At 51.9% G+C, this 14,309-nt stretch overlaps 2 protein-coding genes across 3 annotated transcripts; both read left to right on the top strand.

Annotated features, from left to right (window-relative positions):
* The first annotated feature begins 181 nt into the window (after positions 1-181).
* On the top strand, positions 182-7,880 carry GSDMA (gasdermin A). Of its 2 annotated transcripts, none has more exons than XM_069786376.1 (10): positions 182-432; positions 1,742-2,003; positions 2,168-2,378; positions 2,933-3,098; positions 3,757-3,850; positions 4,665-4,709; positions 4,984-5,138; positions 5,553-5,703; positions 6,366-6,439; positions 7,014-7,880. In XM_069786376.1, the coding sequence occupies exons 1-10, from the start codon at positions 406-408 to the stop codon at positions 7,245-7,247; spliced, it is 1,419 nt and encodes a 472-aa protein (XP_069642477.1). In that variant the 5' UTR covers positions 182-405; the 3' UTR covers positions 7,248-7,880. The 2 variants fall into 2 exon arrangements, with proteins under 2 accessions (XP_069642477.1, XP_069642478.1); XM_069786377.1 differs by lacking the exon at positions 182-432 and adding an exon at positions 464-828.
* Positions 7,881-8,444: 564 nt separating this feature from the next.
* PSMD3 (proteasome 26S subunit, non-ATPase 3) lies at positions 8,445-13,059 on the top strand. The gene is made up of 12 exons (XM_069786375.1): positions 8,445-8,657; positions 9,333-9,523; positions 9,867-10,004; positions 10,232-10,368; positions 10,477-10,667; positions 10,862-10,965; positions 11,071-11,185; positions 11,426-11,545; positions 11,658-11,761; positions 12,079-12,234; positions 12,350-12,400; positions 12,535-13,059. The coding sequence occupies exons 1-12, from the start codon at positions 8,492-8,494 to the stop codon at positions 12,610-12,612; spliced, it is 1,551 nt and encodes a 516-aa protein (XP_069642476.1). The 5' UTR covers positions 8,445-8,491; the 3' UTR covers positions 12,613-13,059.
* The last annotated feature ends 1,250 nt before the right edge of the window (positions 13,060-14,309 follow it).

The following is a 14,309-nucleotide window of genomic DNA, read 5'->3' as shown; positions in this document are numbered from 1 at the left end:
ACCCCCTGATGACCACCATAAGGAGGCACTACACAGGTGCAGTTGGGAGGAACTTAGGAAAATGACTTCATGGAACTAATTTTAATATGAAGCGGGGATAGGTCGTGCCTATGTATAGGCGTATTGCAAAACTCTATGCATATGTAACACTTGATTGTATAAATTTAAAGCGAGCTGCCGAGTCAGGCGCACACAACTTTGGTGGGACTACCCCCCATGCTGCCCAGCGCTGAAGAAACATACCTACTTTATAATCTCACTGATTGTGGAGTCTGTTTCTGCACGTCATCTGTCCGGAAAGGCGGGGAGAGAGCATTTCCCCAGCCCTGCTGCTTTAAGGAGGCCCCATCACTTCAGAAGCACAGAGGACTGCTCTGCACATTGCACACTGCCCGCCGACTGTAGATGAGAAGCCATTCTTTCCACAAACAGGCAAGTACATTTTTAAGAGCTTTTGGTACAGAAAAGGGGTGGAGCAAACTGTCTGTTAAGTGTCCTTGTTGTAGTTTTTGCCTTTTTGAAGTCTCCCAAGGGAATGAGTCCCCTACGTACTACTCAAATGATCCCACATTAAGTACACAAGACTTTTTCCCTTCCGCAGCTCCATTGTGTACAACACACCATCCTTTGTGATGTGACAGTCTTCCTACTTTCTGGAAGAATCGGACTAAGTCAGTTCCTTTTTTCAGACCCCTGTGGGACGTTAGGGAGAGGGAAGATATCCCCCCCATCTGCTCATCTGAACTGTAAACAGGGATCAGCGTCTCTTCTCTAACAAGACTTGATGAAGTAGGGTGCAGAAGAGGGGAAAGACCTACCCACTTCTCAGTAAGTACAGGAAGTTTTTTCATTTGTAGATCAAAGTTTTTCTCCATCATGTCTTATGTATGCCAACGGAACCAAGAAGCAAAACTGGAACTTTGGAGTAAAAACAAGCTGCAACAGGAAAGCAACAGTGATTTTGTTTCTGCCTCTCAAACACCCAGCTCTCCTCTGCAGGGGATACGGGCAGAGCAGCAGGGCATACCCAAGTAGTTGTGCTGGGATGATTTTTTTGTATTTTGGGGGAGATTTGCCATAGAACAAAAGCTCTCCTACTTCCCCCCACCCCAACCCACAATTCACCTCTCAGCACTTTCACTTCCTTGCAGTAAGGCTTTGACAAAATCACTTTTCTAGTGCTCTATTTCGAAACAATGCTAAACCATTCCTGTCTGCCAGGCAACAAGATGCACAGGGAAAACGCTGAAGCAAGAAATTGCTCAAGCTTTTTTCTTTTTAAACTTACATCAGGACAACGTGTTAAAACATTTAGGACCCTCATAGGTCCTAGGTTAAGGAGCAATGTCTAGTTTAGTAATGAAAATTATGTTATGTACTGGTACATGCAACAAACTATCTTAGTTGAAAGAAGAGTAACAGACTCCAGTGCTGCAGATCAGTATCCTCAGAAACTGCTAGCTGCATTCTCAGTCCGCATGACAACTGGGAGTTCACCAGCAAAGGGGAATGAGTCTAAACAAGCCTTATTAGCAAGCCAGGGCTCGTATCCCTACCTCTCCAAACACTTCCCTATAAAGAATCCTGTGAAAGTTGTGTCCTTGTACTAATGTAGGCTTTTTTGTGTTATTATTGATTTTGAAAAGTTCTTAATTATTAAAGCAACGTATTTTGTTGCAACCTTCTGCTTGTACTTCAAGTAATTTTGCTTAACTTAACTTGTCTTGCCTCTTTCCTAAAGCACAAGTACACTTTGCTTTGGTTCAAAAATTCATCCAGCCACAGCAGAATGTTTAAAAAAGTCACCCAATCCATAGTAAATCAAATGGATCCAACAGGAGACCTGGTCCCGGTTCACAGCATCTTAGACCATGAACATTTCAGACCCCTCTGTCTAGTGAAAAGAAAAAGAAAAACCATATTCCAGCCATCTCCCTGCTACAGACAGACATGGTACACACTCGACGACATGCTGCTGCCTGGAGAAGACAACAGAAGCACAGGTAAAGCCCACATTTATCAATCTTAAGTTCAAAATTTCCATACACAAAGCATTTGTATCATTTGTGGCTGAACTCTACCATGTTCCATCTTTCTTGTGTGTGCAACAGTTAAAAACATTGAGCCTGTGCAATCAAGCTTAAGCTAATGCATCAAATTATTTCAGAGTCCCTCTTTCCCAAGGGAGACGGTCAAGATTCAAGGCAATTTACAATCAAAAAAAGTGTCAGTGACAGAGTTGATGGGAGTCTAAGCCTTCGTGTCGACTCTGCAAGTGTAGAGCTGAAAGGAATTGCCTCCTTGTCCAAAGAGTGGTCCATCAAGCTGGAGAAGAACCACATATCAATACCAAAACTCGAGGCACTGAAAACAGAAAGGTAAGGCAGACACGAAGGGAGAACATGCCCTCAGGTCATCCTCCTCTACCCCATGCTAGGTCAATGGTTCTTCAACAGCCAAAAACAAAGATTAAGACCGGAGAGCATGCCATTGTCCCTAACTAGCATACTTCTGGAGGACAGGAAAGAGGTGATAAAGATTCCTTACACAGCTTTGTGATGCTTATAGATTTCTTTGTAATTCAGAAAGTAGGAATACCTCAACGTGGATTCAAGCCGTCTTTTCTTGCGGTTTGTACCTGCAGAGGAGCATATAGGTCAGGACAGATCACCTGTATGACCTGCCAGGCCACAGCCTCCCTGCCCCGGTCCCTCTCAGACATAGAAAGGGAACGCATTGAGGGCAGCAAGAATTGTAGCCCATTTTCTGCCACCTTTTCCCACAGAAACCCCTGACATTGTGATATTTACATGTACTCACGTAATGTGACAAAAGACGCAAGCATAAGGCTTCTGCCTCTGAGCAGACTACAGTACTTTTGTTGTAACTCACAGAAAAACAGCCAGGATATTGCATCCTTTTTCTCTTTTAGAAAAATGAATGCGAATCACTCCTTTATTCAACAACTACAGAAAAAACAACAAAATTTATATGTGGTTCATGAAACGTTAGAAGCCTCAGAGGAGACCAGCTACGAGGAATCCATTAAGGCAGAGGGGAGCTTCATGACCAAGCTTCAAGCCAAGTTTTGTGCAAAGGTTTGATTTCTCTTCAGGCTCAGGAGTCAGTCCTTCCCAAACATCTGCACACCATCCAGGCCTAGTGTCGTGGTTTAACCCCAGCCAGCAACTAAGCACCACACAGCCGCTCGCTCACTTCCCCCCCACCCAGTGGGATGGGGGAGAAAATCAGGGAAAAAAGTAAAACTCATGGGTTGAGATAAAGACAGCTTAATAGGACAGAAAGGAATTAAGAAAAAAATACAATAATAGAAGAATTGGAATATACAAAACAAGTGACACACAATGCAATTGCTCACCACTTGCCGACCAGTTAGCTCCTGAGCAGCACTCTGCCCCCCCCCCAGGCTAACTCCCCCCAGTTTACACACTGTGCATGACATCACATGGTATGGAATATTCCTTTGGCCAGTTTGGGTCAGCTGTCCTGGCTGTGTCCCTTCCCAACTTCTTGTGCCCCTCCAGCCTTCTTGCTGGCTGGGCATGAGAAGCTGAAAAATCCTTGACTTGGTATAAACACTACTTAGCAATAACTGAAAACATCAGTGTGTTATCAGAATTATTCTCATACTAAATCCAAAATATAACACTGTACCAGCTACTAGAAAGAAAATTAACTCTATCCCAGCCAAAACCAGGACACCTAGTAACAGATTTTTTTTTTTTCATTGACCAGGGCACCCGAGAGAACAGACAAGGCATAACTATACCCAAGGGCTGCACCCTGGCATTCAGGGCAATCCAGCTGACCATTACAGATGGATCATGGGGTAAGTAACTTTCATAAACTACCAACTCCTCTATTCAGGAAACAACACACAGAAGAGGAAAAAACATTTTCTGAAGTATCATTCAGCCTCACGGCCACCCTTAGTTCATTTGCAAGGACATGAACACATGCAATGTGAGTGACAGAAATTACCTGGGAAAAGGCCATACATAGTATGTAAGTTAAAAGAGCTACTCAGGAAAGAGATGCAATTTCAGGAGGGTTTGATAAAGAAATGAAAGAGGGATACTAGAACTCTCAGCTCTAGATTTCAGGAACTGCAGAACTCCTGTTGAAAAATGGCACAGAAAGCAGAGTTTGTTTTCTTTTCCTACTCAGAAGAGAAAAGCGAAGGAGAAAACAGGATGGCTGACCCTCCAGTGGAAAGACTGGCATAAAAGACGCTTACACTGGAGAGGCAAAGAAAGGACTGAGATCCACAAAATCTGCTGCAGGATTTTAGAGGTCACATTTGGCTTGCTTCCCCTATGCTCTGTGCTTCCCGTGCCTGCATGGATCTTTTTGAGTATAAGCTATCGTTCTAATTTACTCGTATTTTAACACACTTACTGGCCGATACAGATGCTAACACAAGGCACATGACAGCAGGGAATGAGGTCTAGTAATAATGAGTTTTAAATGAACAGGAAGAAAACAGATGCACTGGAGAAGAGTGCAAACACCAGTCTGACCTACAACTAGCACATGAGATTTCAGACCTGGGATACCAGTATCTTCAGACTTAAAAACCACCCTGGTAAAAAAATACTTTAAGTATTTTCTAAATCAGCAATGCCCTTTTTATTCTGTTGCAGATCTTCAATATTTCCCAGAATCTTCCAGAATGTTTGTATGTGATGGTAAGCAATGTATTTTACTACTTCTGCTTGCACTACTTTTACCCCCTTTGGGCAAGATGGAATCTCTCAGGATAAACACAAACCACCAAAAGCGGTATGTTTACTGTATAGTACCATTACCTGAGACACAACAACTGTCCAACTCGAAATTGCATATTGCTTTAAAAAAATATTCATAGAAATGTTTCAAATTCTAAATTTAGGGGTGCCAGTGAACTTCTTGTGGGATTGACTATTTCAGAAGTGACATATTTGGACTCTTTCTGGTTTTCAGGTTCCTCACAAGGAAAATTACACAGACTGCAGGTAGAAGTTAAAGATACTTGTCAAATTTTCTCCAAGCTGTCTTCTGATCTGTTCGTCGTATTTTTAAAAGCCATCAAAGCTGTGATGAGAGACAGGAACCTCTTTGAAGAGCTGACCCACAAAGTAAGCAAAGTTCCTCTTACTGCCAGGAGAGACATCCGTGATCATACCTCTTGCCCCAGAAGTCATCTCTCCTGTGCCACAACTACCAATCCAAAAATCCTTCACTTGGTGTATCTGTCTGGTCTCCATCACCATACAGAGAAAGAAAGTGCTCAGGACAGAGACAACTGCTGAAATATGTCCTGAATACAGCCTAGCAGAATTACCTGAAGGTATCAAAGCATTTAAATTTCACATTCAGTCCTTAAGTGGCACTGGTGTGAATGCTAAAGCCTCAATTACAGCCTCATAAATGGCTTAAGGAGGAGAGACACATACTAGATGACTGTTCATATGCTTCTGTAGTTAGCCTGGAAGGGACTATCAGCACCCCCTTCTCTTAAATCCTGACGTTTCTTTTTCTTATCCCCCTAGATGGAAGCAGTTCTTGATGAAACCGGTAGTTGTGAGCTGAAAACAGAAAGCCCAGACTTAAAAGACCTGTTGAGCAGTTTACAGGATTCTTCAAGACATCTTCTCCTTAAGCTGGCAGAAGCAATCACCTACACTCTTGATGCGTTAGATGGTAAGGCTTTCTGGCCATTTTAATAAGAGATATCCAGTAGCACCAGGATATATTAAAAGCATTCCTACCAACAAGACTAGCAGAATATATAAAGCTTACAGAGTGCGAGAGACTTGCAGAGGATTTACGTGAAATAATTTCTTAGATTGTGGGAATGAAGGTGATCTATGCTGAGAGCACAGACCTGTCCGTACCAGCTACTGTTCAGCGACAGTCGCAATGTCGCAGAGCGGCAACTGCCAGAGGCATGACACTGAATTACCGCTCAGTCCAGGAACAGCGTGAACAAGGGGATCCTTGAAAAGAGGGCTTGAAATCAGAATTAAAATGTGGGTAAAAATGGCAAGATTACCTTACAGAAAGAGCAGCACAAATTCCAGGGTTCTTTTTCCCAAGGCTGCCACAAAATATGGCTTGAGCCTCCTCCTCACCCACCTTGGTCTCTATACTTTTGATATGAGAATCATCTGTACCCAGAGTAACAACTGTATTCATCTCACAGGGAGGCTGCACTAATAATTTAGCTTAAAACATCTGAAGAACTTTTGACCAAACAGGCATTCCCTGAAAGACAGTTGATGGTCACCCTTCATACCTCACCAGTTGTCTCTAAAACATTGATGGTGGGGTTTTTTTGGTACAAACCTGTTTTAATTCTGCAGAGCTAACAGAAGATCAGCTGCTGCTGTTGCTAGAGTCCTTGGAAGAGAAGATTGTGTCCCAACAGCTTAAGCTGGTGAGAGAACATGCATTGCATTTGGCTCAAAATGAAGGGGGAGGGGGAGTGTTATTTTAAGTAAAGCAACATTTAGGTGATGATATAGGAAGCAGTATCACAACTTACACTGGGAAGAAGGGAAGGAATAATTGCTTCAAACTCGGCAGGGATCAAAATACTCACTTTGAAAGAAATCACCCCAAAACATCAAGACCTGAGAATTCTAACAACTGTTTTGCTGATAATAAACATTAAATTGGACACAGCTGATGACCATTTTTCTTGAAATGGTAGTCAGAATTTTCTGGCTGCTTTGGCTCCAGGTTAAAAAAAAACAACAAAACAAACAAAACACCACCACAAAAACACACTACAATTTTAATTTCTTGGACATAACTAATTCACAAGAAACTGGGAACTGAATACATGAGCATGACAATCTTTCAGGGTGAAAAGTGCCACACATGGGTTATTTAGTGTGCCTGTAAGATAGTAAAGCACTTCACAAGTCAAAGAGATCATTTCCTTATTTGACTTCCACAGAAGGGAGCATTAAAATACTGATTTTGATTTTTCTATTGTTGCTGTGAAGGTTGAGAGCATCTTGGAACACGACATGGAAGACAGAGAGGAGCATTTCAGTGTGGATGCCAGCTTGCTCTCCTTCTCACAAGAGAGGGAACAAAAATTAACCATTGCAATGGTCGAGATGAGCGGAGTCAAGCTCCAGAAAGACGGATCAGTTGTCTGTACAAAAGCCTTCTTGGCCGTAGCAGCCCTGTATGTGTCTCTATATGTCCTCGACCTTTTGAGTAACTCAGATTAGGTTATACATGTCCTCCCATTAGGGAGGATTTAAAGGTAATCACTCGATAATGTATTTGAAAGTCTCTTCCTGCAAGCCAGTTTCTCTCTGCAGACTTTACCCCTACATAGGCCAGGCATTCCTCACCGCCACTCACTCTACACAGATGAGTGCTGCTTTGAAATGAGTAGGAAAAGCAGACTTAAGGCAAGAAAACTCCTTGTAGAAGCCAGAAGCTAGATACCAAAATTGATTTTTCATTCCCCCCATACAAATGCAGAGTGCCATCTGAAAAATCCACCAGCCCAAATAATCGCAAGCCTGTCAGCTGCGCTTTGCGTGATACTGGTTCTCATAAAACATGCTAGCACACAGCCACTCATGCAGCCAGTAAGGCACAAAGGAATACCTCAGCAATAATTCACTTACCCTGGTCACACCTGTGATTCACGTGTGACTCAGTAAGCTGGGAAGCGTTAGAAAGCTGAGGGATCTCACAGCATTTTAATGACACACACCTGGTGAAACAGCACCTCCATCACAAGATTACACACCCCACAAGCAGCGACAAGGAATAAGCTACAACATTTCAGAACAACGCTACAGATATTTTGATGAATGCTTTATAAATAAAGAGAATAACTTCTCACTGAATGACTGGACATTCTTAAAGGCAATTTTTAAGTTTACAGGTATTTTCAGTCACCCAGCGGTGCTGCCTGCCTGGAGACCCGGCTCCCCACAGACCCGAGGCCTGGGAGGGTCCCTCAGGCTCCTGGGGGAAGGGGGTGCCCTCAGCAAAGGGTAGCGCCGCTCACCTGGCCGGTCACCGAGGGCACCGCTGTCACGAGGGGTCTGGCCATGCTCTACAGCAGTCGACGAGGGGAGCCTGGCCCTGGCTCCGAGCCCCTCAAGGACGTGGGGAGCGGGGGGCACAGCAGCCGCTCCCTGGCAGAAGCCCGGGCCTCGCACCTCGCCTCAGGGCGGCAGGCCAGCAGCGTCTGCGCATGCGCGGAACAACAGGCGGGAACACCCCGGCCACCGACAGAAATACCCGAGCGTCCGGCGGAAACACCCGAGAGAGCGCGGCCGGAAACACCCGAGAGCTCTTCGGCCGCTTCGGAAAGAGCCGAGAAAGTGTCGTGCTCGGTGCTCGATCGCGCGGGCCTGGCGGGTTAAGGCAAGGTGCGGCTAGTCGAGCCTGGCGACTCCCGGCGTCCCCCGCGGTTGTTGCAGTGTCACGGCCGGCCCCGGCGCGCCCGGCCATGAAGCAGGAGGGCGCGTCCCGCCGCCGCGGCGACAAGGCCAAGGCCCCCCCCGACGGGCCGCCCCCCGCTCCCCCCGACGTGGAGATGCAGGAGGAGGCAGCGGCGGTCGAAATGGCCGGGGAGCGGCAACCGCAGCGGGAGCTTGACGCCATCACGTTGGAGGGTGAGGGGCGGGGGGGGCACACAGGAGGGGGGTCACTGTAACGGGGATCTGGGGGAGGGGGGTGTCGGTTGGGGGTTCATGAGGGAGAGAGGGACCGGGGTCACCTCGGGGGAGGCTCCCCGGGGGTGGGAGGGCGGAGCTGGGGGAGGAAGGGGGGTGGGGAGCCCTGGGGGGGATTCTTGTAGAGGAAGGGGTAGTGTGAGGGTAGGAAGGTGGGGGGGGGGGTGTATGTGGGGGAGAGATACTGGAAAGGGTGTCGGAGGAGGGGAATGGAGGGGATCAGTGTGGGGAAAAGGAGCTGGGGGGGCTGTAAGGGAAAGGGAGGTGGGAGAGTCCCTGTGAGGGGCAGGGGGAGCTGCAGAAATGCTGCGGTGGGACCCCGTGGGGCGGCAGAGGGAGGCTGGAGCCCGGAGGGGGAACGAGGGGGAAGGAACCTCTGGAGAGGTCTTTTCCAGCCCCTTGCTCCAAGCAGGGACAACCGCGGGGTCGCGTCAGGTCACTCGGGACACCAAGGCCACACAGCCCCAGTCCCACGAGCGGACAGAGGGACCGACAGCAGCAGGACAGGGCACCTGGTACCCGGAGAGATCCCGGCACCAGCTTTGCTCTGGTGCATCCTTCGGCAGAGGCCTCTGAGAGACGCGTGCTGATGGTGCATCCCGTCTGCTCCTGCAGATATCAAGGAGCATGTGAAGCAGCTGGAGAAGGCCGTATCGGGGAAGGAGCCGCGTTACGTCCTGCGCGCCTTGCGGGCTCTGCCCTCCACCTCCCGCCGACTCAACTCCAATGTGCTTCACAAAGCCATCAATGGCTTCTTCACCTCCAACAGCACCGTCCGGGATTTCCTCCTTGGCTTCCTGGAGGAGGTACGATGGCAGGGGATGGGGAGAGGTGACCGGCTGCGGAGGGGACTCCTTTCGCACACCAAGGAGCCTCCAGAGTGCGGCCGTGCAGGGCGGGAGGGCACCAGGAACAGCAAGGGCTTGGAGACACTTGGGACACACAGCCCAGCTACTCGGGAGAGCACATGAGATGAGATGGGTCACTGCAGCTCTTGGCAGGGGTGGGACTGTAGTGCCAGCAGCCTGGGCTGGCTCTCTTCTCACACCTCAAGCAGAGCTGTCACCGAGGACAGGCTGGGGACAGGCCTCGCTGCGGGTGGCAGTGACGCTGGCGGGATGGGGATCCAGCATGTCTCTCTCCCCCCAGTCCATGGACACTGAAGCAGAGCTGCAGTTTCGCCCACGGACAGGGAAGGCGGCCTCAGCCCCTCTCTTGCCAGAAGTGGAGACCTACCTCCAACTGCTTCTCGTCATCTACCTGATGAACAGCAAGCGATACCCGGAGGTGAGATTCGCTGAGCTGCTGGTTCTGAAGCCGAGCTCTTTGTGTGGTGCTCCTGCACCAGACGGGGTCTGGAGAGCCTCAGACCCGCTTGTCTGCGGCACCACACTTTCCCCTTTGTTTCAGCTGTATTTGGAGGCAGCTCCCAGGCTCAGTCCCACAGCCCTGGCAGTCTCTCTGCTCTTCCCGGCAGCAGTCCCTCTGCTCTGACCTCTGCTCCCCTCCTGCAGGCTCAGAAAGTGTCTGACGACCTGATGCAGAAGATCAGTTCCCAAAACCGCCGGGCCCTTGACCTGGTGGTGGCAAAATGTTATTACTACCACTCCCGCATCTACGAATTCCTGAATAAACTCGACGTGGTCAGGAGGTAGGGTGGGTCCTGCGTGCGGGCTGTCCCTGAGCTTGGTCCCATGTGCCCCGCTGAGCAGGGCTGGTTCTTTCCTCCTCCCTGACATGCTCTCTCCCTTTCCTCCAGCTTCCTGCATGCCCGGCTACGGACAGCCACGCTGCGCCATGATGCAGATGGGCAAGCCACCCTCCTGAACCTGCTGCTGAGGAACTATCTTCACTACAACCTCTACGACCAAGCAGAAAAGCTCGTCTCCAAGTCCGTGTTTCCCGAGCAGGCCAACAACAACGAGTGGGCTCGGTACCTCTATTACACAGGTGAGATGCAGAGGGTCCCGCATGGTGCTGGCAGCCTGGCCTGCACCTGAGGTCAAGAGCTCTGGCTCCCCAGAGAACCCGTTTTTGCAGCTGGAGATGGGCCTTCCAGGCAGGATTTGAAGCCCCATCCGGGTGGTTCCAGTTGGATTCACTCGGTGGCTTTACCAAATGCCTTCTGCCCCCTGTGACCGCAGGGCGCATCAAGGCCATCCAGCTGGAGTACTCGGAGGCGCGGAGGACCATGACGAACGCCCTGCGGAAGGCACCGCAGCACACAGCCGTCGGCTTCAAGCAGACGGTGAGTGGGGATGGGAAGTTTCTGGGGTTCAGTACCTCCTGGGTCCCCGGGGAAGCTGCCTAAGGGTTGGGGCCTGCAGGAACTCACCGTCTTTTTCTGCTCAAGGTGCACAAGCTGCTCATTGTGGTGGAACTGCTGCTCGGGGAGATCCCAGACAGGCTCCAGTTCAGACAACCCTCCCTGAAGCGGTCGCTCATGCCCTACTTCCTCCTGACTCAGGGTACGACAGGCCGCTCCTGCCCACATTCAGTCCCTCACAACAATGTCTGGCGCTTTGAGGGAGTGGGAAGCCCTGGGCTGGGGAGCAGTGGGGATTTCTCTCCTCTCCCCTCGATGGCACTCAGCTGCAGACTCCACTTGGGGAGGAGGGGATGGCAGGCCTGGGAGTCAGCCCTGCCTCGCTTTCCCCACCGTGCCCCGGCCCTTGCTCCTTCCCCCATTAACACGTTCTCTCCTCCAGCCGTCAGGACGGGGAACCTGGCCAAGTTCAACCAAGTCCTTGATCAGTTTGGGGACAAGTTCCAGGCCGACGGCACCTACACCCTGATCATTCGTCTGAGGCACAACGTCATCAAGACGGGTAGGAGACTGCCGCTGCGGTGGTTGGGGACCCCATCACGGCTGATGCCACGGGCTTGGCGGGCCCGGGGCTGCCCAGCCCGGCGGGCTCCACTCTCATTCCTCCCCCGCAGGTGTCCGTATGATCAGCCTCTCCTATTCTCGCATCTCCCTGGCGGATATTGCCCAGAAACTGCAGCTGGACAGTCCGGAGGATGCGGAGTTCATCGTTGCCAAGGTAGCTGCATATGAAGTCCTGTCCTTCTGGGTCCTGGGCTGCCCACAGCCCCTGGTTCTGGCAGCTGGCCTCGCTCTCCTGCCAGGCTGCCTCTGCCCTGTCCCTGCAGCGCTCCCTTCCTGGGGCAGTCGCCGGTTTCAGGTTGAGGCCCCTCCAGGGGATGCTGGGGACACTCAGGGCACCAAGTCCCCTCCCTGTGCGCTGTGTCCTGAGCCCGCCGCTCCTGTCACAGCAGCCAGCTCCTCCCTTCACTCTAAACTGCTGCCTCAGCCCTCGGAGACAGCGGGTGCCCTGACCGCGTGCCCTCCGGCTTGCAGGCCATTCGGGACGGTGTGATAGAGGCCAGCATTAATCACGAGAAGGGCTACGTCCAGTCGAAGGAAATGATCGACATCTACTCCACCCGGGAGCCCCAGCTAGCGTTTCACCAGCGCATCTCTTTCTGCCTCGACATCCACAACATGTCCGTCAAGGTGAGCGCGGCAGGTCCCTGGGCGAGGGGCTGGCAGGGCCCAGCTGACAGAGACAGCGGGGCAGAGTTGATGAGTTTTTCAGCTCAGAGCTTCTCCTCTCCGTTCTTGTTTCCAGGCCATGAGGTTCCCACCCAAATCTTACAACAAGGACTTGGAATCTGCAGAGGTGAGATCTCACCTGGGTCACTGCAGCCTGCTGCCAGAAACCGCTTGGCACTGTAGCCCAGTGGCCACCGACGCCACGGGAAGGACACGGCTCCTGTCCCCCAGCTGCCACCAACCTCTGCCTTTGCCTTCCAGGAGCGCCGGGAGCGTGAGCAGCAGGACCTGGAGTTCGCTAAGGAGATGGCAGAGGACGATGATGACGGTTTTCCGTGACCCTCTGGCCTGGCTGTATTTTTTTATTTGTCCCTGGGGAAGATGCTGTCTGAGCGGAGCTCCCACACACAGCCCCGGTCCCCCCGTCTGCCTTTCTTTTATAAATACCTGCATGTCTGTACTGTGGGAGGGGGGCACAGGGGTTCCCCGGGCCCACAGCCACAAGCCCTGCTCTCCCATCCCCTGCCACCCATGGCGGGAACCTCCTTCCCCAATAAACAAACATTCTTTTAAGGTTGCTTGTGGTCACGGTCGTTGCTGAGTCCGGCGGAGGCGCAGACGAGCCCATGAATTGGGAGCTCCTGGGGAAACAGGGCCAGGGCAGGCGGGGGGCAGGAGGATGGCTCCGCGGGGACTGTGGGTGCCCCCAGCTCTTGCAACAATAATGGGGTCAAACTTTGTTAAGCTTCAATTATGACTTTTAAAATAAAAGTTGGAAAAACACCAGCCTGGCCTGCTTCTGCCGTGGCTTTGTTGTTGTGACTGGGAGTGCACGTGGGGCTGACTTCTGTTACCTTGCTCCTCTCCCCAGGGTCAGGGACCAGAGCTGGGGCCAGCTCCAACCCAGAGCACCCCCAGGGGGCTGGAGCCAACATCCCAGCAGTGCTGGGACCGGTCCTGGCAGCTCAGGGATGGGGTGCTGGGGGGTTGCAAGACCGGTGGGCCAGCTCAGAGCTGAGCCGGGGGCACTCGGGCCTCGACGGCAGTAGTGGGACCAGGCAGGGAGCGCCCTGGCCAGCACCAGCGGATGCCATCTGCTCCAGCCCGCGGATCCTCCTTCCCAAAAACCGCTTTGTTCTGCTGCTGCAGACAAAGACCAGAGCAGGGATTACTGGCATGGGCACTATATGCGCAGTTATGCACATGGGGAAAGGGCTGAGCCCCACCACCCCCTCACCCTGCCGGGAAAGGCAAGGGGGTCAGGCTGTGTCCTCCTTGTGCCCCACCATCGTCGTCCCCCCTCCACCCCACAGGCACCAGCCCTGCGGACTGATGGGGATAGGGGATACGCAGCCATTCCGGGTGGATCCTGGCAACATCTCGGACCAGCTGGGCTCCTTCTCTGGGGAAATCTGGGAATCTCCCAGCACACCCATGCTGGGCCGGCGGCCAGGGGCTGAGGGTCAAGTGTGGGGCTGCTCCAGGGTGTGGATGGAGCCTGTCCCTGCTCCAGAGCCACCCCTGGGATCCCTGGAGCAGACCAGGATGGAGCAGGGAAGGCGAGAGCCCAGCCAGTGGCTGGGGATGCCAAATCCAGCACCGGGGACACAGGGACACCCTGGAAGTGCTCGCTTGTTGGCAGACGCCGAGAAGGGGCCAAGGGTGCCCGAGTCAGGCCCCGCAGAGAGGAAGGGTGGCCACGAGGCAGAACCGCAGTGGGGCGGGTGCCCAGGACAGTCCCCAGGGCCAAGCCGGGCAGCTCCAGTGCTGGGGGCAGGGGGGGTTGTGCTAGGCCAGCTCCACCGCCCGCGCCCCAACACCCACAGGGTTTCGGGTCCGGCCACCACTTCCTTCCTTGGAAAGCTGACGGGGGCTTTGGGCCCCACCAGGCGCTGATTCACATCCCCGTCCCCCCTCCCCCCCAATTCTTGAAAGCACTGACCTGCTGAGACGGCAGCTCCACTCTGGGAAACAGGGTGATCCTACAGGCACTCAGGCACACCATGCTAAGCCCCCTTGACAGCCACCTGCTCCAG

The sequence above is a fragment of the Haliaeetus albicilla genome, chromosome 7 (genome assembly GCF_947461875.1).
Source record: "Haliaeetus albicilla chromosome 7, bHalAlb1.1, whole genome shotgun sequence".
Classification (NCBI taxonomy): Eukaryota; Metazoa; Chordata; class Aves; order Accipitriformes; family Accipitridae; genus Haliaeetus; species Haliaeetus albicilla.
The sequence above is the reverse complement of the archived record's forward strand: the minus strand, read 5'-3'. Positions and strand labels throughout refer to the sequence as shown.